This window comes from Patella vulgata, chromosome 1 (assembly GCF_932274485.2).
Source record: "Patella vulgata chromosome 1, xgPatVulg1.2, whole genome shotgun sequence".
In the NCBI taxonomy this organism is placed as follows: domain Eukaryota; kingdom Metazoa; phylum Mollusca; class Gastropoda; family Patellidae; genus Patella; species Patella vulgata.
This window is the reverse complement of record NC_065879.2, coordinates 71477431-71503127: the sequence shown is the minus strand read 5'-3', so window position 1 is coordinate 71503127 and position 25697 is coordinate 71477431. Positions and strand designations below refer to the sequence as shown.

General features: G+C 38.1%; 2 protein-coding genes across 4 annotated transcripts in view; both read left to right on the top strand.

Annotated features, from left to right (window-relative positions):
- The window catches only part of LOC126815811 (uncharacterized), a 39927-nt gene extending 37255 nt beyond the window's left edge, over positions 1 to 2672 (top strand). The window contains exons 14-16 of the mRNA XM_056100757.1: positions 618 to 762; positions 1153 to 1401; positions 1937 to 2672. Of these exons, the coding sequence (XP_055956732.1) occupies positions 618 to 762; positions 1153 to 1401; positions 1937 to 2046 (504 nt within the window). The 3' untranslated portion in view covers positions 2047 to 2672. The remainder of the gene's footprint in view (positions 1 to 617; positions 763 to 1152; positions 1402 to 1936) is intronic.
- LOC130010318 (luciferin 4-monooxygenase-like) lies at positions 2530 to 24654 on the top strand. Of its 3 annotated transcripts, XM_050541678.2 has the most exons (10): positions 2530 to 2664; positions 12507 to 12714; positions 13894 to 13994; positions 14163 to 14374; positions 15403 to 15568; positions 16455 to 16626; positions 17850 to 17947; positions 18525 to 18669; positions 19447 to 19695; positions 21175 to 24654. In XM_050541678.2, the coding sequence occupies exons 1-10, from the start codon at positions 2581 to 2583 to the stop codon at positions 21297 to 21299; spliced, it is 1560 nt and encodes a 519-aa protein (XP_050397635.1). In that variant the 5' UTR covers positions 2530 to 2580; the 3' UTR covers positions 21300 to 24654. The 3 variants fall into 3 exon arrangements, with proteins under 3 accessions (XP_050397635.1, XP_055956710.1, XP_050397710.1); XM_056100735.1 differs by lacking the exon at positions 15403 to 15568; XM_050541753.2 differs by lacking the exon at positions 21175 to 24654 and having other exon boundaries at positions 18525 to 19588.
- Positions 24655 to 25697: the final 1043 nt, after the last annotated feature.

Below are 25697 nucleotides of genomic sequence, written 5' to 3'. Positions count from 1 at the left end.
ACGTAATCGGGTCAAATGTCGCTTGCTTGGTACTTGACGTCATAGAACGTGAACTCCCACTATAACTTGTTAGATCTACATGTAATGTAAGCCATCGAAAGTATAAATATAGATATATATTTTAATTAGATTGATCAAGGGTGGTTACTTCAATATTTTTCAATGTCAGGGGTAGGAAGTGTGTCTAGAAATGAAATGGGGTTTAACGTTCTATATTTCTGCACTGACTGGGGTAGTGAAGACGGGCGTACGAAATACAGTTTGCTATGAGAGAAAACTTGACACCGACCGCGGCGCTACCACCTACTCTTATATCTAATTTCCTGTGTCAACGACTTAATGGGATTCCTCCCATCCGAATGGCTTGCTTGTCCATCCGTCCTACACCTCTGACCAGGAGGAGGCAGGCTGGAAAATCCGAGAGAACTTTCTCACAAGGCTCGAACCCCGGACTCGTGGTTAGTAAGCCAGTGCCTTGCTCATTGAGCCACAGCGCCTTCCGGGAAGTGTGTTTAGTCTGTCGAAGGTGATATGCATATGTAGGAACGCGAACATTATTATTAACGTATAACTAAAATGGCGTGAAATTTTATATTTATTATATTTCTTCTCTTCAGATTATTGATACAAAGACAGGAGAACCACTTGGTGTAAATCAAGATGGAGAAGTTTGTATCCAAGGACCACAGATAATGCTGGGATATTTGGATCAACCAGACGCAACAGCAGCTATTATTGATAGTGATGGGTGGATAAAAACAGGTAATATTACGTCATGATCATAAATGGCTTCAATAATATGCAGTTCTTCGCAATTCAATCCTGTGTGTTTGTGGCTTTTACTAAAGAACAATATTATATAATACACATAAATATCAATCACACGTGATAAGGCCTGGTTTTTATTTTTTGTTTCTAGAAACTGCTTCGGTTTTCCAGTAATTTGACATGGGTTCCATCTCTTCGAAATTGAATCATTTACCTTCGTGTGAACTGCCAAAAGGCGACTCGTGCCATATTGATATGGTCGCCAACTGCCCATGAAAAGCTGATTTACGTCTGGGATGACACCTTTAAATTAATCGTGCTACGTTATGATTTTGTTACTTATAATAAGTCAATATTTATTTAAATGCATTTGATGTTTGACAGGTGATGTGGGCCACGTAGACGAAGATGGTTATCTATTTATAATTGATAGAATAAAAGAATTGATTAAATATAAAGGTTTCCAGGTGGCACCAGCGGAATTAGAAGCTTTACTACTAAAACACCCCGATATTGCTGACGTAGGTGTTATTGGTGTACCTGATATTGAGGCTGGGGAACTCCCGAAAGCCTTTGTGGTTTTGAAGAAGGGTGTACAGTTAACTGCCGAAGAAATACAAGATTTTGTTCACAGTAAGTGTATTTTCTAAAATTCTAAATACGACCTACTCTTATATCGAATGCCAACTTCCAATGGTTAATTTACATCCACGCCAATGAATCCACGCGACCGCGGGTTTTTCGTCCCTCGCGAACGACCAACGCTGTCCCATGACAGGCCCTCCGTCCTGCACCACTGACAGCGGGGAACACGCCGGAAAATCTTGATTAACTTTCTCCGCCAACACAAGAACATTATGATAAATTGGACTTAAAGATTTAAAATGTCTAGAAACCGGAAAGACCATTAAAAAAACTCTACATATTATTGATTTAAATTAAATCGAATATTTGAATAGTATAATGACTTTCAAATAGTAAAATCAGCATTGGATGCAACCACTGATTTTTGTATCTGAAGAATGATATCTATCAAATAATATACAAGACTAAAGGAACTGAATGAGCATAATTATTTTATGAAAATAATCACATACATCCTTTTGTCAGTATTGTTGAGCGACTCTGCAGCATTGATTACTAAAAATAATTCTATTTTTGTTTTCAGAACAAGTGGCTCCTCACAAGAAACTTAGAGGCGGTGTTGAATTCCTGGAACAAATTCCAAAAAGTGCTAGCGGGAAAATTCTTAGACGTATTTTGAGAGACAGATCATAACATTTAATTGATAATTATATATTTAGTACTCAAAACATTAATATATTGTGCTCATTTATTGTTTATTTTCTTTGCTCGGTTTTTGAGAAATGAAGATTACCGAAAATTATAATATAAATCGCTAAGTTACTTGTTTATTTACTTAATACGTATGTAATTAATATCGTAATTTATATTTACTGGTAATAATATACATATATACATATGCGCTCAGTTATTTGTTTATTGTTTATTTACTTAATACATATTTTCTGGTAATAATATACATATACAAACTATTTAAGGTGTTTTCACAAATTCTCCATAGTTTGCCAAACTATTGTCATGCCTCTCTATACAATACCGATTTGATACCGAAATGCCTGATCTACGGTGGGAGCCACAATGGCTGAGGAAGACGCTGACTCGCTATTTGTAGTATGGTCGGCTGCTTGTTTAGGATATGATAAATGCAGTCAAGGTTGCCGTGGCTTAACTGTGTAACTGGGACATGTAATCTTATGAGAGCATAACAGTTTATAAGTGTTGGTTAAAATGGCGGAAATACAAGTCCCTATTGTATCTCTTACGGAATATATGTTTTCTTGGTTTGATAAATTTCCAGATAATGTGGCTCTGGTAAGTTGTAACTTGACACTTTGAACACCTGAATACGGTATAAAGCCGATTACACTCATTATTGTTGGCAGATTTTTAAAACAAGTGGGGGTAATGTCTTTATAATATGTTTATCAAATAAAATCCACTAGATGTTAACTTAGGTCCTGTTAACCTGACAGACTATCTCATGGTTGTATATTTAAAAGGGCTGGTTTACCTTCTACAATTCTAAATAAACTTTTGAATTGATGATAGTGCTTATTTTATATGGCCAGTACCATACATGCATTGCATACATATTTTGCAGTAATTCTGTGGCAATAGGTTTATACGTCTGCATTATGCCGTTTGTTGCAGAAATATAGGACGTTAGACCCTATTTCATTTCAGACAGTTTAAAATCTTGTTAATACCTAAAGGGGTAAATTTGCCTATTGCAAGTATTAAATGGCTTCAATCAATTGTTATATAGATTATTATTTTAGACCGGAGGCTGAGCGCGGAGGGGGGGGGGGGGGCATCAAATGGGCACAAAACCAGACTCAACTTTTATAGAGTAAAATTTTGCGTAGAATACGATGCCGAGTGGTAATCAGTCCGCCGTTGGGGCGTTTTCGAGATATTCGGGGTCAAATGAGTTCATTTGCGCTGAAAGTGAATGCGCAGTCATTCTTGTATTATGAAAAGAAGCTGAAAATGATCGAAAGTAATCACACTTTCAATAAAAATGTAAACTTGCTAAATTCATCTTTAGTCTTAGTGACCCTGGAGGTCAAAAGGTGAAAGTTACCGTTTTTGCACTAGGACGATTTAAAGCAATAAAATGTCAATGTAAAATATAAAAACTAAAGCGAAACCTGTTCTTATTAATAATAGGAACATTTAAAATTTATCTTTAGGGGGTCTTTAATTTATTACTTTAAATCTTCCTAGTGCTAAAACGGAAAATGACACCTTTTGACATCTGGGGTCATAAAGAACAAAGGTGAATTTAGCAAGTTTACATTTTTATTGAAAGTGTGATTACTTTCGACCATTTTCAGCTTATTTTCATGATATAAGAATGACTGTGCATTCACTTTCAGTGCAAATGAACCCATTTGACCTTTGACCCCGAATATCTCGAAAACGCCCCAACGGCGGACTTATTACCACTCGGCATCGTATTCTACGCAAAATTTTACTCTAGAAAAGTTGGGTCTGGTTTTGTGCCCATTAGATGGAACCCCCCCCCCCCCCCACTGAGCCTCCAGGCTATTTAGAGATCTATTCACATGCTAAACCCATAATCAACCCTCAGGTGAATTAGACAACGGCCGCCATATATACGTTAAACAATATTATGGCTTCACCGATTGTGACCGCCAATTAAAGGACTGAGCAACGAGATTTAAAGGAGCTAAATCGCTAATATTTGTGACCTAGAAATTGACCCAAATGGGTCACAACACATATAATAATGTTTCCGTGCTATGTCCAGCGAAATCTCATTGTTTATAAACTGATTTACATTGAATTGTTTCCGTTTTGACTCTAATTTCAAATCTGTTATGTCCAGCGAAATACGAAATGAGTCTCAACCGAATGTCAATTTCTAGCATCTGGTTGTTCCAGTCTATTGCTCATGCGCTCCAGATAACATATGGCGTCACCGTTTGACAGGAGTTGTGGAATATGTCTAGCCTCGTTCTTTCTGGTCACTTGTTACAAATGGCGCTGAAACGCATTATGGTACACGATTCGTGTACCAAAGGTAAATGTTTATTTTGTCTTAAATATTGGATATCAGAAGGCTACCTTTTGCCGGTAAGATCACAACATCAATGTTGATTTGAATTGACAAATAATTCGCGCCTTTAACGTGTAAGACTTTGGATGATATTGAGTTAGAGACTTAGCTACTTTAATGATAAACTAAAGTAATGAATTTATAATATTCTGAACATAGGTAAGATAAGGAACTAGGAAAAACGCAATGACCTGAAATGGGGTTTATCATCCTACTTGTCTGCACCAACTGTGGCAATAAAGTCGGACTAACGCCTAGCTGCAATTTTTAGCAGAGATAATTCTTATCTACGGCTGCAATTGATACATTATTCGACTCTTTGAGTAAGTAAAATTAGGTTCAGTTGCAAAATTTTCAACACATATCACAGTTTGCATGGAAATAAGTGATTATGTTACAAATAGTGAAGAGTGGAACACATAAATCTTAATCTTATCATACCGAACAGTTTTTCTGTATTTTCGAGTGATATAATTATCACGTGATTCTGGTACGCGGACATTTTAACTGAACAAAAATTTCGCATAGCAGTTTCGTTAAATCAAATCATGGTTTCACCTTCATTTCATTGAGAATTGGTTTATGATATGTTAAAGGAGCTAAATCGCTAATATTTGGGACCTAGAAATAGACTCAAATGGGTCCCAACGCATATAATAATGTATTATGAATGCATATAAACTGATTTATATTCAATCGTCCCTGTTTTATTGTAATTTCTAATCAGGTATGTTCTGCTAAATACGTCAGAAGTCTCAATCGAATGGCAATCTCTAGCGTCTATTTATTCTGTCTTCAATAGCCCAGTCGGAGCAGAACGGTAGGGCGTTAAACCCAATTTCATTTCATCACTCACTGGGCCATCAGGGCTCCCAAGTAAAGATGAACACTGTTTACTTTCTAAAATAAACGTGTGAATTATTTTTTTTTCGACAAACTGGATAGAACTACGGCTTCTATCGTTAGTACTCGCGAGGGGGGGGGGGCATTGGACCACACTCCGTCGAAACCCCAAGATTCCACTCTCAGTACAGCAAGGTGTAGAGTAGGAAAAGGGAAGACAGAGGCTTTTAATCACTCTTATTGTAAGGATTAACACGTGTCCCCTTTTTTTACTCATTAACTATTTGTTTTGTTGTTGACTGCAGATATTGTGCAGTTGTTTTATGAAGAACATGAGGACGGTTTGAAAGATAAAAAGTTGTCATATAGATATCTCGTTTCATATTAGATATAAGATAGCTATAGATAGGCTTCATTTGTATATGCAAGTGTGGCAAAGCTAGTTTCATTTTGTTAGTATTGTTTTATTTATAGTCTGTAGACGCCTAAATAGTCGAGACTAATAACAGCTATATTTAGATATAGGTCACTGTAGTTATATATAGTGAGGGAAAGGATATTTGATAACTGTGTGAATAGTATGTTGACAGACTCTTTCTAAGTTTTATAATAATATTGCTATCTGCCATATATTATGTTTAATTTTATAATTTAATAGAAACCTATGTCTTGTTATTTAGCATACTATATCCCTATTATATAATCTATTTTGTTGGAAATGGACACAGATCACCAAATATTCCTACGCCGTCATCCACGAAACAAGGGCCAAAGCTATTTTTAGTCTTCCTCTCCCTTTTCCTTTTTCCCCCTTTTGCATGGCGATTTTTGTTGACTTTTTGGTGTAGAATCGAGGAAAAGGGTTTGAAAATACATTTTCTGCCAGGTTTTGGTGAATATTCATAATTTTGATGCGGAAGGATACAAGAGTTGAGAGGTTGGTTAGGTTGAAATGTAGGGCCTGAAATTGCATGTTTACTTATCTCTACTTCCAGCTTGTGTATCTCAAGTGGGCAAGTGGTTGCCACATGTTGCTCCATCTGTGGTAGAAAGCGTTCTACCCAACGAAAATTTGGGAAAAAGTTAGAGCCGGTCTAAGATACGAGAATTAACATTGGAGTCAATGGGGAAATCTTTAGTGATCTGTGTCCAAATGTACCATAAGGACTAAGACTAGTAATTATTTCCCCTTATTTCATGATGGACGAATGTAGTGCGAGTTATAAATAGACAATTTTTCCCTTAATTTTTTTCTCCCCTTTTCCTGCATTTTTGGGTTGACTTTTTGGTCTAGAATAGGAGAAAAGGGATCAAATTTGCAATTTTATAGCAGTTTTGGGTAATACTGGTGATGTTACAGCGGAGGGATAGGTGTGTAAAATGTCTTTCTGCGGAGCAATTATTGTATCGGAAGTGAGATTTTCACCCCTGTCAACTTCAAATCCCCGAAGCAAAAAATCTAAACGATCAACCCCCTACAAATTTATGCTGAGGAGATTGCCAAATGTGGGTCCCCATTGTGCCTATAGAGATTGGAACCAACGGAATGTTGAGCAAAAAGCTACAGCCTGTGATGTTACACCCATTTAACATTGAAGTCAATGGGCAAATAATTACTAGTCTGAGTCCATAATAAATATTACTAGCAGGATACCCGGCTTCGCTCGGGGGTCATAACTCCGAAACCGGAAGTGGTAGACAAACGCCACCTGGCCTATGTTACTCCCCGGTCCGAGCTACCCCTATACCCCAAATTTCAGACTCGGAGCAGACCTAGCGTAGCCGCCAACCCTGACTTCGCTCGGGGGTCATAACTCCGAAACCGGAAGTGGTAGACTAACGCCACCTGGCCTATATTACTCCCCGGTCCGAGCTACCCCTATACCCCAAATTTCAGACTCGGGGTAGACCTAGTGTAGCCGCCAACCCCGAACAGACAGACTTCGCTCGGGGGTCATAACTCCGAAACCGGAAGTGGTAGACTAACGCCACCTGGCCTATATTACTCCCCGGTCCGAGCTACCCCTATACCCCAAATTTCAGACACGGGGCAGACCTAGTGTAGCCGCCAACCCCGAACAGACCGGCTTCGCTCGGAGGTTATAACGCCGAAACCGGAAGAGGTAGACTAACGCCACCTGGCCTATGTTACTCCCCGGTCCGAGCTACCCCTATACCTCAAATTTCAGACTCGGGGCAGATGTAGCAGCCAACCCCGAACAGACTGACTTCGCTCGGGGGTCATAACTCCGAAACCGGAAGTTGTAGACTAACGCCACCTGGCCTATGTTACTCCCCGGTCCGAGCTACCCATATACCCCAAATTTCAGACTCGGGGAAGACCTAGTGTAGCCGCCAACCCCGAACAGACCGGCTTCGCTCGGGGGTCATAACTCCGAAACCGGAAGTGGTAGACTAACGCCACCTGGCCTATGTTACTCCCCGGTCCCAGCTACCCCTATACCTCAAATTTCAGACTCGGGGCAGATGTAGCAGCCAACCCCGAACAGACTGACTTCGCTCGGGGGTCATAACTCCGAAACCGGAAGTTGTAGACTAACGCCACCTGGCCTATGTTACTCCCCGGTCCGAGCTACCCATATACCCCAAATTTCAGACTCGGGGCAGACCTAGTGTAGCCGCCAACCCCGAACAGACCGGCTTCGCTCGGGGGTCATAACTCCGAAACCGGAAGTGGTAGACTAACGCCACCTGGCCTATGTTACTCCCCGTTCCGAGCTACCCATATACCCCAAATTTCAGACTCGGGGCAGACCTAGTGTAGCCGCCAACCCCGAACAGATCGGCTTCGCTCGGGGGTCATAAGTCCAAAACCGGAAGTGGTAGAGTAACGCCACCTGGCCTATGTTACTCACCGGTCCGAGCTACCCCTATACCCCAAATTTCAGACTCGGGGCAGACCTAGTGTAGCCGCCAACCCCGAACAGACAGACAGACAGACAGACAAACGACAGTCACAAATATTAGTATAGATTGGGTATTATTATCTCCCCTTTACGTAAATAGCTGAATTTGAAATATATAGCATGCAATTATAATTTTTATGCATATCCTATAACTTATTAAGTGTAACTAAATAATACTTTTGTATATCAACTTAATCATAAATCACATTATGTCCATCTTTTTAATAATGTTGCATTTATATTGTTGACAATTGTGACAGTATTGGTTCTTTATATCAAGTTCTGGATGACAAGACTAGTTTAACATCTTAAAATACTTTTATTCTCGGCTTCTTCTAACATATTATATACAAAACTTAAAGGCTCCATAACTAGCTTACATTAGTTGGCCGTTGTCCGGTCTTAACTCCAAACCAGCGTGGCCTGGAGTTAACTACCAGACGTCGCCTAGCCTCCGACTGCTCTCATGTCCTGCCTGGACCTCTCTGCCCTTTTCGTTTGTTAATCTGGGTTTATAAACCATTCCAGACAAAGGAATCTTATTAGACATCTGGCTAATGTATCATATATAGTTTAACATTCGATACATGCTAATCAGACAAAGAAAGTTTAAATAAAACATGCCAGCAAGTTAACGTTTACATAATCATTACATAATCACATAGACCAAGGACTCCAGGCATGTCGATAACGAACAGGTGTCAAGTTGGCAGGAAGCGTCTTTAACATCAGATGATCTGATTATGTAACATACCTTCCCTTTTCTTTGAATAAAGTTATGAATTATATGAAATAACTTTTAAAGACTATTACAAAATTAAATATAAATGGAGTCGATGGTAACTACCCTAATTAATATATAAACAAAAATACGAAAAATAACTATAAGCTGATTAAAAGTTATATAAACAAAAAGAAAAAATGCAAATGGCAAAAGAATAAAACACTGGTTGAAAAGTAATAAGATACTGGTTGAAAAGTTCATACATATATACTACAGTGTTCATACACGCGCGACATTGAAATCACATAATATGTCGCAGATAATTTTACTGATCCCATATTAACATTAGGGGTATCACAAATAAAATTCTCTCCCGTAAATATCGGGGCATCCCATTAACATTTGGGGTAATAGACACATATAGACAAAACAACAACAAAAAAAACCTTAGAGATAAACGCGTTAATACTTTGTGAATGTTATTGGGTTAAATTCCAAATTACGATACTGTTAACCCAATTCTAGTTAAACAATCACAAAACATTTTACTTTTCGATATTAACCTGTTACTACTACTTTTAAATGCCAAAATATGTGTTCAAAAACAAACAATTATCATTTATAATCTTTTAAAAACAACATGACCTATTGTAAAACAAACAATATATATACAATTTTGTTTTAGTCATTTTCCTACAAATAGTTAAGGACTGTTCCACTACTAGCTTGAAAATTATATTAAATTAAGTAACTACACCATGATATTTAATAAAGCGTGATGATAAACTGCTGATTTCCCAGTTAAATTATAATACATTATAGCACAATGTCATTATTAACCGGCCATGGTAGGATTAGAAAAAGACTTACCTTAGAAATAATTCTTTGATCGCCTAGTGGTTATGACTTCAAAACGTTGGTCTGGTCTACGGCATCAATTTATATGTGACAGTATTGGTTCTTTATATCAAGTTCTGGATAACAAGACTAGTTTAACATCTTAAAATACTTTTATTCTCGGCTTCTTCTAACATATTATATACAAAACTTAAAGGCTCCATAACTAGCTTACATTAGTTGGCCGTTGTCCGGTCTTAACTCCAAACCAGCGTGGCCTGGAGTTAACTACCAGACGTCGCCTAGCCTCCGACTGCTCTCATGTCCTGCCTGGACCTCTCTGCCCTTTTCGTTTGTTAATCTGGGTTTATAAACCATTCCAGACAAAGGAATCTTATTAGACATCTGGCTAATGTATCATATATAGTTTAACATTCGATACATGCTAATCAGACAAAGAAAGTTTAAATAAAACATGCCAGCAAGTTAACGTTTACATAATCATTACATAATCACATAGACCAAGGACTCCAGGCATGTCGATAACGAACAGGTGTCAAGTTGGCAGGAAGCGTCTTTAACATCAGATGATCTGATTATGTAACACAATGTATACTTTGTTTACATAAGGAGTGTATAGTTTATAATTTTGCATGAGCTGGGAATGAATTCTCAGTTACGACGCCATCCTGTCGAACCGGCCAGGCGAACGTGTTACCAAGCACTACTACCCTGGTTCAGTTGTTCGGTCTGGGATATCCGTCTCCAGGGTCGAAGCGAAGCTTTAGTTAATACACTTATAGTTCTTGAGAAGTGCTCTTTGAGCCTAGACATAAAACTGCTTCCAGTTTAAAAACAGATACAGCCTTTAGATGCTTGCATCTAATGAACAGATACAAACATTAAACGCTTGCGTTTCATGAAAAGATACAGCTTTTAACTGCTTGCAGTTAATGAACAGTATAGCTTTTAGCTATTACACAAAACAGTTCACAGAACGGCTTGAACTGGAACAGTTCGCCTCTTTATAAATAGTATAAAAGAGTTTTCCCAGTCCATTAAAATTAACCTATATATATGTTATAATACATAATAAAACTTTATAGTTTTATACAGGTTTGTTCCGTTTGTTCGAAGAGGGAGAGAGCCGAACATAGCACAACTACTTTTTAGCTAGTCCGCCTTCTCCTCTGAAGAGGCTCTACTTTAAACGGCTTGTGATCGGCCAATAGATCACTGGTGGCAGAGATATTACCGGGGTGTGGGTCCTGAGCAATAATTGCAGCAGAATTCCCCATACTACCAAACCGCTACACCATTTCGTGGCCAAAGACAGAAGAAGTAAAAAAGCGCGCCACACAATGTAAAAATTACAATACTGGTTAAAGTAAACTGACAAATTATACGTGTGCTGGAATAATAAAAATATACCACACTAGACTGGCTATTCATACGAACGTCTTATTTAATAATTCGTTTCGGGAGACAAGCCCCCCCACACACACACACCCGTTTTGCACACTACACTCGCCACAGCTGGTGTCTGGTTTGAAACGCCTCCAACATAGTCACCAGCTCAGTAGTTAAATTATTAGTTAATTGAAATGAAATGGGGTTTAGCGTCCTACTGTTTTGCTGCGACTGGACTAACGAAGTCGGGAATACGCCATACATCGTGCTATGTGCACGCTATCCGAGCGACTAGGCAGCTGTCCCGGTCAGGCCCTCCGTCCTGCACCAAATGACAAGGGGAAACCACGCCGGAAAATCCCGATGACATTATATAGTTAAATGATACTGCATTATAAATAATGTGTGTACATGAAGCCTAGGTCAAAATCTGATATTGTAACATGGATGGGAAATCTTCCTTTGTTCTTTTCATTGAATAAGCAGATTGTTTTCCCTCTAGCAGATTGGGCGGTGTTTAACCGCGTAATAACTAGACATGTTCAATGCTAATGCACACTTTTGCTGGTTTACACTAGTTTTAGTAGAAATCATATAGATAAGTTGGGTGGGTTTTCTGTGCAATAACAATAAGCATATTGAGCAGTTGTCAATGTTACAAGTCATTTATAGTACGCTTCATTCGTTAACAGGTTTAAGCCTTGGGCTTCTGGTTAAATCTGTTAACTCACGAGAGCCAAGCTATAAATATAACTTGGAGGTTAAGATCATTGTAGACAAAAAATAGTCATGCAATGAATTTTGCCCTCACTTTTGCGCTGCAAATAGTATAAAATACTTCCAATCGTTGTGTGACTTGTCACTGCTTCCAATCTTTAATGGCTGTTATTACGTCTAGAAATCTATCACTGTGACATAATGCAATAGAATAACGCGGATGACATTAAATGTGAAGTGATATCAGGTATTCTAAACGAGTCAGCACAGTACCCGTCAATATTTAAATAATGATTCGAACCAGGATATCAGACGTCAAATAGTCTGAGGGCCAAAGGTATACAACAGTCAACGGTCCAGAGGTTTAAGGACAAATACAATAAAACTTTGTTAGGATGAAAAACCCTGGTCTCGTGTCCGGGCAAATTTCTCTCATAGTACACTCTAAGGCGCATGTCCGTCTTCATTAGACTAGTCGGAGGAGAACAGTAGGAGGTTAAACACCATTTCATTTCATCTGTTATTTATCTGAACTCCTCAAATCGAACACCCTGTAATACTGCGTGTTAAATCTATTGCTTTAAAAGCTTACGCCATTGTTAATACATTCTAGGTTGATTTGGAAACAGGGAGAAGTGTGACGTATAAAGAATTAAAATTGCTGATTATTAAAGCATCGAATGGTTTACAATCTTTAGGAGTAAAAGAAGGAGATGTTGTTTGTGTGTATTCACCAAATAAGATTGACTATGCTGTTGTTTTCTGGGCGCTGATTTCCTTTGGTGCCATTATGCAAGCAACCAATCCACAATATATGAAAGGTGAGCCAAGCAAATCTCCCAAAACTATGCCCTAGATTATATTAAATAAAAACGGTTTCACCATCACGGACACTTTACCCGAATGTGCTCCCTTCCTTGCTTGCTAGATTTCACACGGTATATGTTGATAAGATTTCAAATCAAACATTAATGTAAAAATAATTACCTATTACAAAATTTTTCAAAACATAATATTGATTTTTTTGGGAGGTTACCTAACTCGTTTAAGGAATTGTTTCGTTTTACGAATGAATTGTTAATATGCATAGTTTTCTCGGCACTTATATATCTTGGAATTTGGTTACTTGTCGCCAAAACCACATAACGTACCGTATGCATTTCTTCGAAAACGTATCACAGATAGTTGCACCTACCGATACGTGCTCGAAAGTTGTCTCAAAGACCTTGGATCTGTTACCAATATGATTGTTGGATCCTTACTACGATTTTTCATGGCATGAATCGTTTGTAAATCTACCTGGGTTTTCAAGGGGTTCATGACATACAATGGTTGTCCCGAAATGACCCAGTTATGTAGCGTGGACCGTATGAAATATTTTGGTTTAAAGGGGCATTATGGGTGCTTAAATAAAGAGTTGACAGTTCTCGCTATAATAGTTAAAAAATAGATAAATAGAATACGCTAAAAATTTCAGTCAAATTGCTCCTCTCTGAACCGAGATATTAGCTTTTTAATTTTAGTCTAGCTTCGATCATCATTACTAAAGTCACCACGATAAAAAAGCAAAGTTTAGATTATCCATTTTTACGTTTAATTATTTTTCAAAAAATGTATTCCAATTCGCCAAATATCACAGGCTAGCGATGACATCGAGAATTCTTTATGGTCTGGATAAATTAATTAATGTCCAATTAATAATTTAGATAACATTTCAGGCCTAAGGAAAGACCTGCAATAGTCAGATTTAGCTCTTGAATAAAGTATGTTATATAATACTCACACAAATATTTATTCTTATGGATTTGATTGAAATGGTTGAGCATTCTGGTACTTCTTTGTTTCGTGTGAAACTGGATGAGTCCTGTAAGCCCGATACACACTATGCGATATTTTATTTGCTAACTCGCCATCTTTTGACAATGAATTTAGTCTTGTTTTGTATTGCGCTGAAGTCGCCATAGTCTTTGATTTTAGAATGAAATTTGAATTATTTACAGATGAGTTGATAAACCAGTTTAAACAGTGTAATACACAGTGGGTTATAACAGTACCCAGTCTCTTAAACACGATAAAAGCAAGTAGAATTAAATCTATAAAGGTGAGTTTCTATTAATTATTGAATGGTGTCGGTACAAACACATCATATACTTGGTGATGCGTTGTGAAGATAAACTTAAACGACCAACAATGTAACAAATAATGGACATTTTAAAATGGTCTTGTGGTTATATTTTTATTTGCTACTGTTGGCTGTTGTGTTTTACAGGATATTATTGTTATAGGCGGTGATTCAAACATTGATGATTTTATTTCATTGGAGAAAGTTATCTCCCTTGGTGAAGGCATGGGTCTGAAGAAGGCGACCTTTAACCCTAAGAAGACTGTAGCGTGTTACGTATTTTCTAGTGGAACAACTGGTTTGCCTAAAGCTGTTATGTTATCGCATTATAATATAGTCGCTAATATGGTACAAATGAGGTTAGTATTTAGTTAGAAATGGTCTCACTACTGATGTATACCGTCTTGTCCAAGCCACAGTAGTGGACCGTACAAAGGCCTTCCTTTGAGCAAGTTTTGTAGTCAATTGACTAAAAACTAAAAAAAAACGTTATTGGCCTATAACTCCCTTAATGTCTAATAACACTGACCCCAAACTGTACTGTACATAGTTTATCATATTATAAACCTATTCCAATTGAAATAAAGGTGAAACCTTACCGTATAATTATATGATTTGATTAAACCCAACTGCTATGCGAAATTTCTGTTCAGTTTAAAATGGCTGCCGAACCAGAATCACGGGATGTCATGTCATTCGAAAAACTGTTCGGTAAGATAAGATTATGATTTCAGTGTTCCACTCTTCACTATTTGTAACATAATTACTTATTTCCATGCAGACTGTGAAGATATGTGTTGAAAAATGTTGCAATTGAACCTAATTTTACATGCTGAAAGTCGCAAATAGTGTATCAATTGCAGCCGTAGATAAGAATTATCACGGCTAAAAATTGCAGCTAGTATATGGTGTAATTCATTTCTACATTTAATGAGATAATAATGTTTACAAATAAAATAAAATCCCATACCCTCCTAAGCAACACCCGTTGTGTCCTGTACAAGGTAATTTTAATACAGATAATTTACATAAAAAAGGGCATCAGGTGTAAAAATATTTACCACACAATAATTCCAACGAAAGAGTGAGCACCAATCTCTGAAAAGGGGGTATAAATTTCCAAAATGGCGTCATATTTTAGCCGTAAGGAGCAGTCATTTATGAGATTCCAAAACAGTGGCAAGAGTTCGAACTATTATGTATTTAAGCAATGGATTCTGAACATTGGACATCATATTCCGTCATGCGATTTTTTTTTGTTACAGAACGATGAATTTACAACCGGGTGATGATAACCTAGAATTTCTACCATTAGAAATTAAACATTGAACATCCAACTCCATCATTCAATTTGTGGTTTTAAAATTTAACCCTTTTATTGTTACAGGGCTATGAATTTACAACCGGGTGATGATGTCCTAGAATTTCTACCATTTTATCATATCTATGGTTTAATCGCCATCTTGTGTTGTGCTACAACATTTGGTGTTAAGCTAGTTATCATGTCCAAATTTAGACCAATACCATACTTTGCAGCTATTGAAAAATATCAGGTGCTTAGCAAATAAAATATCGGATACTTAGCAAATTAACTAGTGAATAAAATATTTAATAACAGGTGAAAACGTTCAACAGTACAATTGAGCAAATGCAGTGTTAATGAAGCAGTATGCGAGAGCCAAACCTGCCCATTGCCTGGAGTTCTTCTGGCTTCAGATGTTATATAAATTAATATGTAATTATTTATTCACACGGCAAGACCATAAAAACCATTAGATGGTTTGGATATTGAGTGGATTCGTAAATTTAAACATTTATTTCCAAAATAATACCTAAAATGCAATGAAATTGACACATTTTCACATACTTATAAAAAGACAATATCCTTTTAAGCCTGTCCCCTTACTCAGTGTTTGACTCGTGTTTTTTTCGTAATACACTTAACGATTTCCCAGTGATTTTATTAATGCATCCGAACAAGAATCATTTCTATTATTCAGAACTCAATAACATTATTATGGCCATAATTCGTATCTCTACAATTACTCTTGATTAACAGGTCTCTATTGAGTGGATATTGAGTGGATTCGTAAATTTAAACATTTATTTCCAAAATAATACCTAAAATGCAATGAAATTGACACATTTTCACATACTTATAAAAAGACAATATCCTTTTAAGCCTGTCCCCTTACTCAGTGTTTGACTCGTGTTTTTTTCGTAATACACTTAACGATTTCCCAGTGATTTTATTAATGCATCCGAACAAGAATCATTTCTATTATTCAGAACTCAATAACATTATTATGGCCATAATTCGTATCTCTACAATTACTCTTGATTAACAGGTCTCTAAATGTAACCCTACCCGAATATCTCACATCAATCAGTGGTGTAATATGAGTTATATTCAGCTGTTTATTTATTTGTTTGTTTCAGATCAAACTCATACATGTTGTGCCACCGGTAATGGTGTTAGTAGCTAAATCACCAGAAGTTAAAAAGTATGACCTGACGTGTGTTAGAAAGGTCATGTGTGGAGCTGCCCCTTTAAGTAAAGACATAGAGTTGAAGGTCAGAGATATATTACAGATTGACTTCATATCTCAAGGTAGGGTCGCTCGCTGTGACTGGGAGGGGATATCAAACGTAATAGCCCTACTGTGAGTTACTAGTCTCGATCATTTAAATAAATGAAATGAAATGAAATTGGGTTTAACGTTCTACTGTTCTCCTCTGACTAGACTAATGGAGATAGGCATTGGTCATACTATGTGTTATGGTTGTATTTTGCCAGGACATAGAGTGATGGCCTACTGTTCTATCGCATTCCAACTGCCAAGGGAGTTTTACGTTCACGCCAATGTTTCCACGGTATCCCGGTTTTTCGTCCCTTCCGAAAGACTATACGTTGTCCCTTGTTAGTGGTACACGCCGTAAAATCCAGATGAATTTTCTCGGCCAACGCAGGGATCGAACACGGTATCTCCATGATAACGATCGAACGTCCCACTCACTGAGCCACCCAGCTCCCATTTAGATAAACACCCCGGAGTATCGAGACTTATCTACCAAGTTACGAATCGAGCAGAGTTACCTCCCTTTTCACGCGATTTCAAATTGAGCCCATTGATATTAACTGAAACTCGAAATCCTCTCTCTCCATTAACTTCAAAATGAAATGAAATAGGTTTTAACGTCCTACTTTTCTGTACCACCCGGGTTAATAAAGACGGGCACACACCTTGCAATGTGTTATGAAATTTTGCTCGATTAGCGGTGCTACATCCAAGTCTTTATTTTAAATTCCAATTGTTATCGGCGTTGGCGTACCAAGGACCTCGGTTTTTCCTCCTATCCGAACAACTTGGCACTGTTCCTTGGCAGACCCACCGTCCTTCACTACAGACAAAGGAAACCAACCGTGTTAGACAACCCAAGGAATTGTCTATGCCAACACCGAGATCAAACCCAGGATATCCTTCTGGTTCGCGAGTCAGCGCCCACAATAGGTTATCATTAACTTCAGTGTTAAATCCATGCCCTTACTTCCCCAAATTCACGTCTGTTTACTTCCATATCCTTCCGCCTCAAAATTCTTAATAGTAATCAAAATCTGGCAAAATTACGTACACCCAAACTCATCTTCGCTTCTAGACCAAAACAATTCAACGACAATGGCCATGCAAAAAGTGGGTAAGGGGGTGGTTGGGGGCTATATCTAAACACACTACATTCGACAATCATGAAATTTGGAGAAACAATTAGGTTATTTATTGGTAATTTTCAGGTTCAGGCTCGATGAGTATTAAATGTATTGTTAATTTATTACAGCCTATGGATTGTCCGAGTGTTTAAATACAAATATAAATACAGAAACACATCACAAAGAAGGGTCTGTAGGCAGAAATTTCGCAGGCATACAGACAAAGGTATTAGGGTACTAATGTATTTTTCGAGGTTTAAGACAATATTCCAGACTAAAAGGCAAATATAGACTTCCAGACTATACACATACCGTAGTCTTACCTAAATAATCATACATGTATTCGATTAATCCTATCTTGAGTTATGACAATCAATTTGAGTTTTTATCTATACCGCCACCATCTTTATTGTTTTAAAATCATTTTTCACCGATTGCTATGAACTTAATTTTGCTATATTTAAATAATTAAATAGGTATATTTCTTAATATATGTGAATAAAAAAAAGAGTCCACTTTTTTTAACGGCCCCCGGAATGCACCCTTTAATTGCTGGCTAAGGGGCTTTGGTGGCCGAATGCATAACGCGTCCGCATTGGATCACGAGGTCTGTCATTGAGTCAAGTAGCGTTTTTTGATTGCCCGCTTGTACAACCTCGTTGAATTGAACCATGTTAGTCCCGAAATGACCTAGTTTGTGTCGAATGGACGTTAAACCCCATTTCTCTCTATATAGATTGTCTATATTGGTATTAAATCGTAGATTATTAAATAAGATACTACTATTGTATTTTTGTCTTCAGATAATTGATACAGATACTGGTAAAACTCTTGGTGTAAACGAAGATGGCGAAGTTTATATCCGAGGACCGCAAGTTATGATGGGATATTTGAACGAACCGGAAGCAACATCGGCCATGATTGGACGTGATGGATGGGTTAAAACGGGTTAGAACTGCATGTGCATAGCAAGACCCATTTTATAGGACTAATTAAAACTTATGACCATATATTAACGTTGTCCGTGTCAACCGGGACCCACCCTCGATCTCGCTCACAATTCCTTAATGACCGAGAGAGCGCAGTTTCTTCCGTGAGCATTTAAAGATATGTAGTGTCTTAGTTGTTTTAGGAATGTGTGTCTTAGTTGTATTCTAGACATCGTACTGTACATTGCGAAGGAAATTCAACATTCTAGAGAAATGCTCATTTCTATAAACGTGCGTACAATACAGCTTAATACATGTGATTGAGGACGTGTTTGATATGCCCACATCGAATCTGGTCTCCTTTATTTATATATTCATAGCAGACCTGAAAATTGTGTTGGTATTTGTCGTCTTGAAGTTAGGGATATGGGAGGGGCGTTGCCTGACAACATATGATTATTATTGTCCATCACCATAAGATTATATTTTCTACGATTTGAACCAAAGATAACAAAACTATAAGCTGTTAACAGGAAGCCCTACGCCTCACAACTCCCTCCACCCCTGAAGAAAAGACAATTAAATAGGCAATAACTATATAACAGTGGGATTATATCTGGGAAGCCTTCACATAAGGCCATAAATGTAATATGACCGATATTCTGTTGAGTATTTATCACATACTATAAAAAGACTTTATTAGATGATTTCCTTGTCGAGTTTATCATGACCAAGGTGATACCGTTGCCGTGGACGTATATACCTTACATGGCAAACCTATCTTTGTATTTTACAGGTGATGTAGGTCATCTAGACGAAGATGGTTTTCTGTATATAGTTGACAGATTTAAAGAATTGATTAAATATAAAGGTCACCAGGTGGCGCCAGCAGAATTAGAGGCTTTACTACTAAAACACCCCGCTATTGCTGACGTAGGTGTTATTGGTGTACCAGATGACGAGGCTGGAGAACTCCCGAAAGCCTTTGTGGTTCTTAAAAATCATTCAAAAGTAACTTCTAGTGATATTCATAACTATGTCCAAGGTATGGATAGTTTTATACACCCACATTTTTTAGATTCTGTGCTAAAATAACATTTTTCTTTTTTGATATATATCACCAGCAAAGTATTTGGACGATGATAAGAATTAATATGATATCAGTAATGGCGGATCATCGCCGCTGTTGGTCCAACGCCTTTTTATCAGTCCATTCAGTGTCTAGTACTACGGATGGGATAAACGCCGAAGTCTCGTGTACACACTGGCGTGCACGAAAAAGGACCCTTGATAGTTGAAATTCGAAAATTGAGTACGCCGTAGCGCCACACTCTGGGCAAAATTGCCCACATGCTGTATGTCTGTCTTTATAAGCACTGTCGATGTAGAAAAATAGGCAATGAAATGGGTATAACGTCCTACTGTCCTGCTCCGACTGGGCTCATGAAGACGGGCGTAAAAAATGAAATGAAATGGGGTATAACGTCCTACTGTACTGCTCCGACTGCCATACAGTGTCCCATGAGGGTGAAATTTTGCCCGGACAGCGGCGCTACGGCCTACTCTTATATCGAATTCCAACTATCAAGGGATCTTTTACGTGCGCACTGGACCTCTGCTTTTCGTCCCATCCGAACGACTAGACAGCTGTCCTTGTCGGACCCTGCGTCCTGCACCACTGACAAAGGAAAACCATGCCGGAATATCCCGATGAATTTTCTCGGCCAACACCGGGAGCGAACGTGGCACCTTCAGACTACCGAGTCAGTGTTTTACCCGCTTAGCCACCGTGGCTCCCCAGAAAAATACGACGTTAAACCCCATTTCATTTGTAAAATTTGTTTTGAAATTTCATAAACTTCTATTCGTCTACCCACAGGGATAGACCTGATAGCATCATTTATTCTCATTTCGTATTACCCCTAACCCCTGTAATCGCTCAACAGGCCGGTGTTCACAAGCATTTTCTAGAACTCGTCAAGATTATAAACCATACCGAAAGTCAAAGTCATTGATTATTTATGGAACTGTAGGCAGCACTTGTAATCTTTCAGATACTTTGTGAAATTTACTCAGCTGGGATTCTATAGTAATTCATTTCAAAACATTAAAATGGCGGCACTATTTATAAAGTGAGATGAAATAAAAATGAAATGAAATGGAGTTTATCGTCCTACTGTTCTGCTTCGACTGGGCTATTACGACGGGCATAGGCTAGTTTGCTATGACGGAAATTTTGCCCAGGCAGTGGCACGAATTCAAACTGCCAATGGATCTTTTGCGTGCATGCAAACCTCGGTTCGTCCCATCTGAACGATTAGACAGCTGTCCTTGTCAGACCCTTCATCCTGCAACACTGTCAACTGTCTCGCCCAATGCAGAGATCGAATATGCGACCTCCAGGCTAGCGAGGCAGCTTCTTACCGACTTACCGACTTAGCCACCGTGGCTTCAACTATTTATAAACAATACGGACGACTGAGCTGCTGTCAGACATTTGTATTATTATCTTGTTCTTTTCTAGAAAATGCAGCATTTCACAAGAGACTTAGAGGTGGTATTGAGTTTCTAGAAGAAATTCCCAAGAGTGCTAGTGGAAAGATTTTAAGACGTGTTTTAAGGAATAGAACAATACGTAGCAAATTATGATTTAATAAGTTTGTTAAATTAAAAATTAAAATACACATAATATTATCCTTATTTGTCCGGGGGCTAGGTGGGTTTTGTTCAACATCAAAGGTGCGGAAGATTTGGGATGCTAGTGGTGTGTGGCTGGGATAGGAGACCCTAGAACCCCAATTCTTAAGTTGCACTTTAACATGGAAGGTGATTAGTTTAAACAATATTTTATTCAATAAACTGGAATGGATTGAACAACAGGCAAATGCCTATATAAGTTCTCTCCAAACATATAAAATAGTTTAATCTTATGTTTACAATAAACAGTGGTGGACACATGTATAGGTAGTGAGTTACAAACATATATACATTTCTTGGAGTGTAATGTTTAGATATACATGTATATTATAATTACATTTAAGGTTATAAAAAAAATATGAAAAAGATTACATAATGTAGACATAGATTTAATAATTAAAGCTTCAAAACCGCTTGCTATCTTTTATGGAAGGTGATAGACAGAGTTCAAGAGGAAACTTAGCATTCCGGGCATACTGTACCTCTTGTCACTCATTTTGTATCATCATTGGTCACATCTTCTGTTCCTAAGTTCATTAAACACCATAATGTAATACAATATCATTTGGGATCTAAATTTTAATATTGTATTCTGAATTCATATTTTATTTGTAACTCATTTTGGACATATATTAAGTGACAGATTAATTGTAAGATTTAATCTATATCAGGTGTGGGGTGTTGACATAGTATACTCAGCCAAATTAAAAACTTGACACTCGGGATTTTGGGGACTAGATTTTTAATATTTGGTTTAAGGCAACTATTTTAGTGTTATGTTGACATCAGCAGAAAGCAAGAATACGTGTCGCCGAAAGTCCTTTACATTGATAACGTTCGTGATGTCACAGTACCCCCCAAAATGAAATTCACAGACTTGGAGAACAATCGGAATACAGTGTTTAGTAACGGTTGTGGCCTCCTCTAGCGTCTCGTACTGCCACACAACGTCTTCTCATGTATCTCAGAACATTAGTAAACACTACCCGAGGAAGACGTCGCCACTGCTCAGCAAGAGCATGTTGAAGGTCCTGCAACGTCAGTGGTGGATTCACTTGCTGACGAACACGTCGACCCAGTTCGCCTGCGGTACACTCGGACCCTGCCATCGGCAAATCTCAAAGTGAATCGTGATTCGTCACTAAAGACATCCGAATTCCACTGTCTTTGAGTAAATCTTATGTGTCTTGTGGCCCACACAAGTCGGTTACGGCGATGAAGAGGTGTCAATATTGGTCCATTATAGGGCCTCCGAGCTCGAAGACCAACAGCCTGCAAGCGATTTCGAACAGTTTGTGCAGTTACCCTTCCACCAAACATCTCTCTACTTGTGGAGGTTGCAGTGACAAATCTGTTTCTAAGATGACGTAATCATATTGCTTGATCTTCCTGGAGTGACGTCACACATGTCGCTCCCGCCCTTGGGCGGTCGGCAATAGTTCCAGTTTGAAGCACTCTCATTCTAAGATTTATTATTGTCTGGCGTGAACAATTCAAGGCTCTTGCAACAGTAACCACAGACTGACAAGCATAGACGTTCTACATTTGAAAGGCGCGGCATTTTCTAACAAAGATGAAAATAACAATTTTTATTTGTTTTTCCAGTTCAAGTTACGTGTGCGTGTTCAGTTTAAGCAAACTTGCATCGATTGAAATTCCTATAAGGCGGAATTTGTTTCACCTCAGCGAGGGTCTTGCTCGGAATTAAGAGCGAATGTGATGTATTGTTTTGTGTTTTGTTTAAAAGAAAATATAGAGATAAAACCACTGTTAATTTTGATAGGTTCTTTCCAAAATATCTAATTTAAAATTCTCATGTAAATATTTTAAAATAGATCATTATCTATCAAGTCTGTTCCACTTACTAATTTGATTAAAAGTTAATTGAGTTCACTCCATGATATAATAAGCAGATGATAAAACTTGGGCACGAATGGCAGTTAAAATATTTCTCATGACACGACATGTCATTAAGCACCGTTGGCCAGGCGGTATGGAAAGGAAAAAGACTAACCGACAAGAATAATAGCGGCCAATAAATAAACAAAGAAGGTGACGATACCGAGTATAGAGTGTTGAAGAAGATGGTGACGGCTAAAAGCCACAAGCCGCAGTGAGCTTGAGAATGGAGAAATTATCCATTCACCATACCTCGACAAAGCAGAGCATACGAAATATATGCTGACATGATGAAGAATATATGCATACATGGTGATGCATACATGGTGGAAAATATAATTATGCCGACATAAAGAAGAATATGCATCCATGGTGATGCATACATGGTGGAAAATATAATTATGCTGACATAAAGGAGAATAGGTGCATACATGGTGATGCATACATGGTAGAAAATATATGTTTAAATGGTGGATTCCCTAATTTGGATCGCGTGTGAATGTGATTATGTTCGTGTATTTCATTTATCATTTATATGACATTCATTTGTGTGACGATTTTTCCGCGTACTGTGTTCCCACGTCGATGTGCCTTTATTCATAGAATATACTGATCTAGGACTTACACATACTGTGACCAGTGACTCTTATACATTTGTGAATTTTTTAGTTTCGATGTTGTGCTTCTTGTATATAACTTTTGCGACACTATATTTACCACGGCGTTACTCCGTAGACTACTGAACATTTTTTTACCATTGACAATATCTGCTTTTGGATACTTCAATTATTGTATTGTGCTTTAATCTTTTATTGTTTTAAAATCGTTTCATATATTATTTTATATATTCCACTATTTTAAAATTGTGGTTCAGGGAGGAATGTAATACAATATCATTTGGGATCTAAATTTTAATATTGTATTCTGAATTCATATTTTATTTGTAACTCATTTTGGACATATATTAAGTGACAGATTAATTGTAAGATTTAATCTATATCAGGTGTGGGGTGTTGACATAGTATTATGTAAGATGTAATGGGTTTGTCAAACATGTATACTCGGAGTGTCTATATGATATAAGATTTAGGCTTATCACGTATTGACACCTTTTGTCTTGAGCTAAGATGTGTGAATCTTAATAATTACTTTTCATTGTTCTGATTACTAATGGTATTAACTGTGGCGTGCCTTAACCGATATAAAAAGCCTAGTTTACAAGCAGGTCGAAAAAGTACAGAGGAGGGACAAGAGAGGCCCGTAGAGGCTGAGAGGCCTCCCGGACCTCGGGAGAGGGTCTGCCCTCGACACCGGGCAGAGTGGTCCTGTGAGGCCGAGGAGAAGCAGCTATAGCTAGACGATACGTTAACGTACCCAACCAAATGATGTTCATATGTACCTGTAAATATGTTAACCAGTATTAAAATATCTTTTTAATAAATAAGAGTTATGTATTCTATCACAACAATAGTCATACTTAAGTTAACAATAAAGTGGGGGACCCCTCGGGACTACATCTTTTCGTTAATGCCATCCGGTGCGAATGTTCTTAAAGTGTGAATCCATTTGAATTCATTGGCTTTCCTTACGGCATCGTTTTTGCCGTTATCTGGGTCAGTCTTAAAGAGCTCTATTATTTTAATCATAACATTCCTACTCGTATGTTTATCTAAGTTGAAGTGTAAAGAAACCGGCTTTGGCCTGCTGTGTCTAATATACTGAGCGCCATGGAAAACGCATCACTTTTTTTCCCAAATATTTTATTACTAGGTGGTTTTGTATGTATAATATTATGCAATACTATGAACTATTGTTTCACACAATACTCCCAAACGCAAAAAATATCGGCCCGTGTGCACAAAAAAAAATGCACGAGATGCACATGAAAAACCCAATATTCACGTGCAGCATTGTGTGCCGTCAACGTGTGCGGAAACGTCTTGGGGAACGTCTTGCAGACTGCTGCGTCTTCGAAACGAATCGATGGGGTGGGGGAAGTGTAATGGTGTGGGGAGGCTTCACATTTCATCACCGGACCACCCTACACATTTGCAGGGATCGCGTTAATGCTGTAGCCTACCGTGATGATGTCTTGCAACTAATTGTTGTTCCGATGTTTCGAGCGCACCCACAACTTCAGCACTTCCAACAGGAAGTATGGACTATCTGGCTGCTAACAACATCAATGTCTTGGACTGGCCAGCCATGTCTCCGGACATGACACCAATAGAACATATCTGGGATGAGATTGGACGCCGTCTGTATCAGAGACCACAGATGCACACCATTGCTGCTTTAGAAGCTGCTCTTGTCAAAAGAATGGAACAATTTGCCCCAGGCCTTCTTTCAAACATTGGTAAATTCCATGCGACGTTGCTGCACAGCGTGCGTAAGAGCCCGTGGAGGACACACACGCTACTGACATCTGTGTCGTACTTTGTACCGTTGATT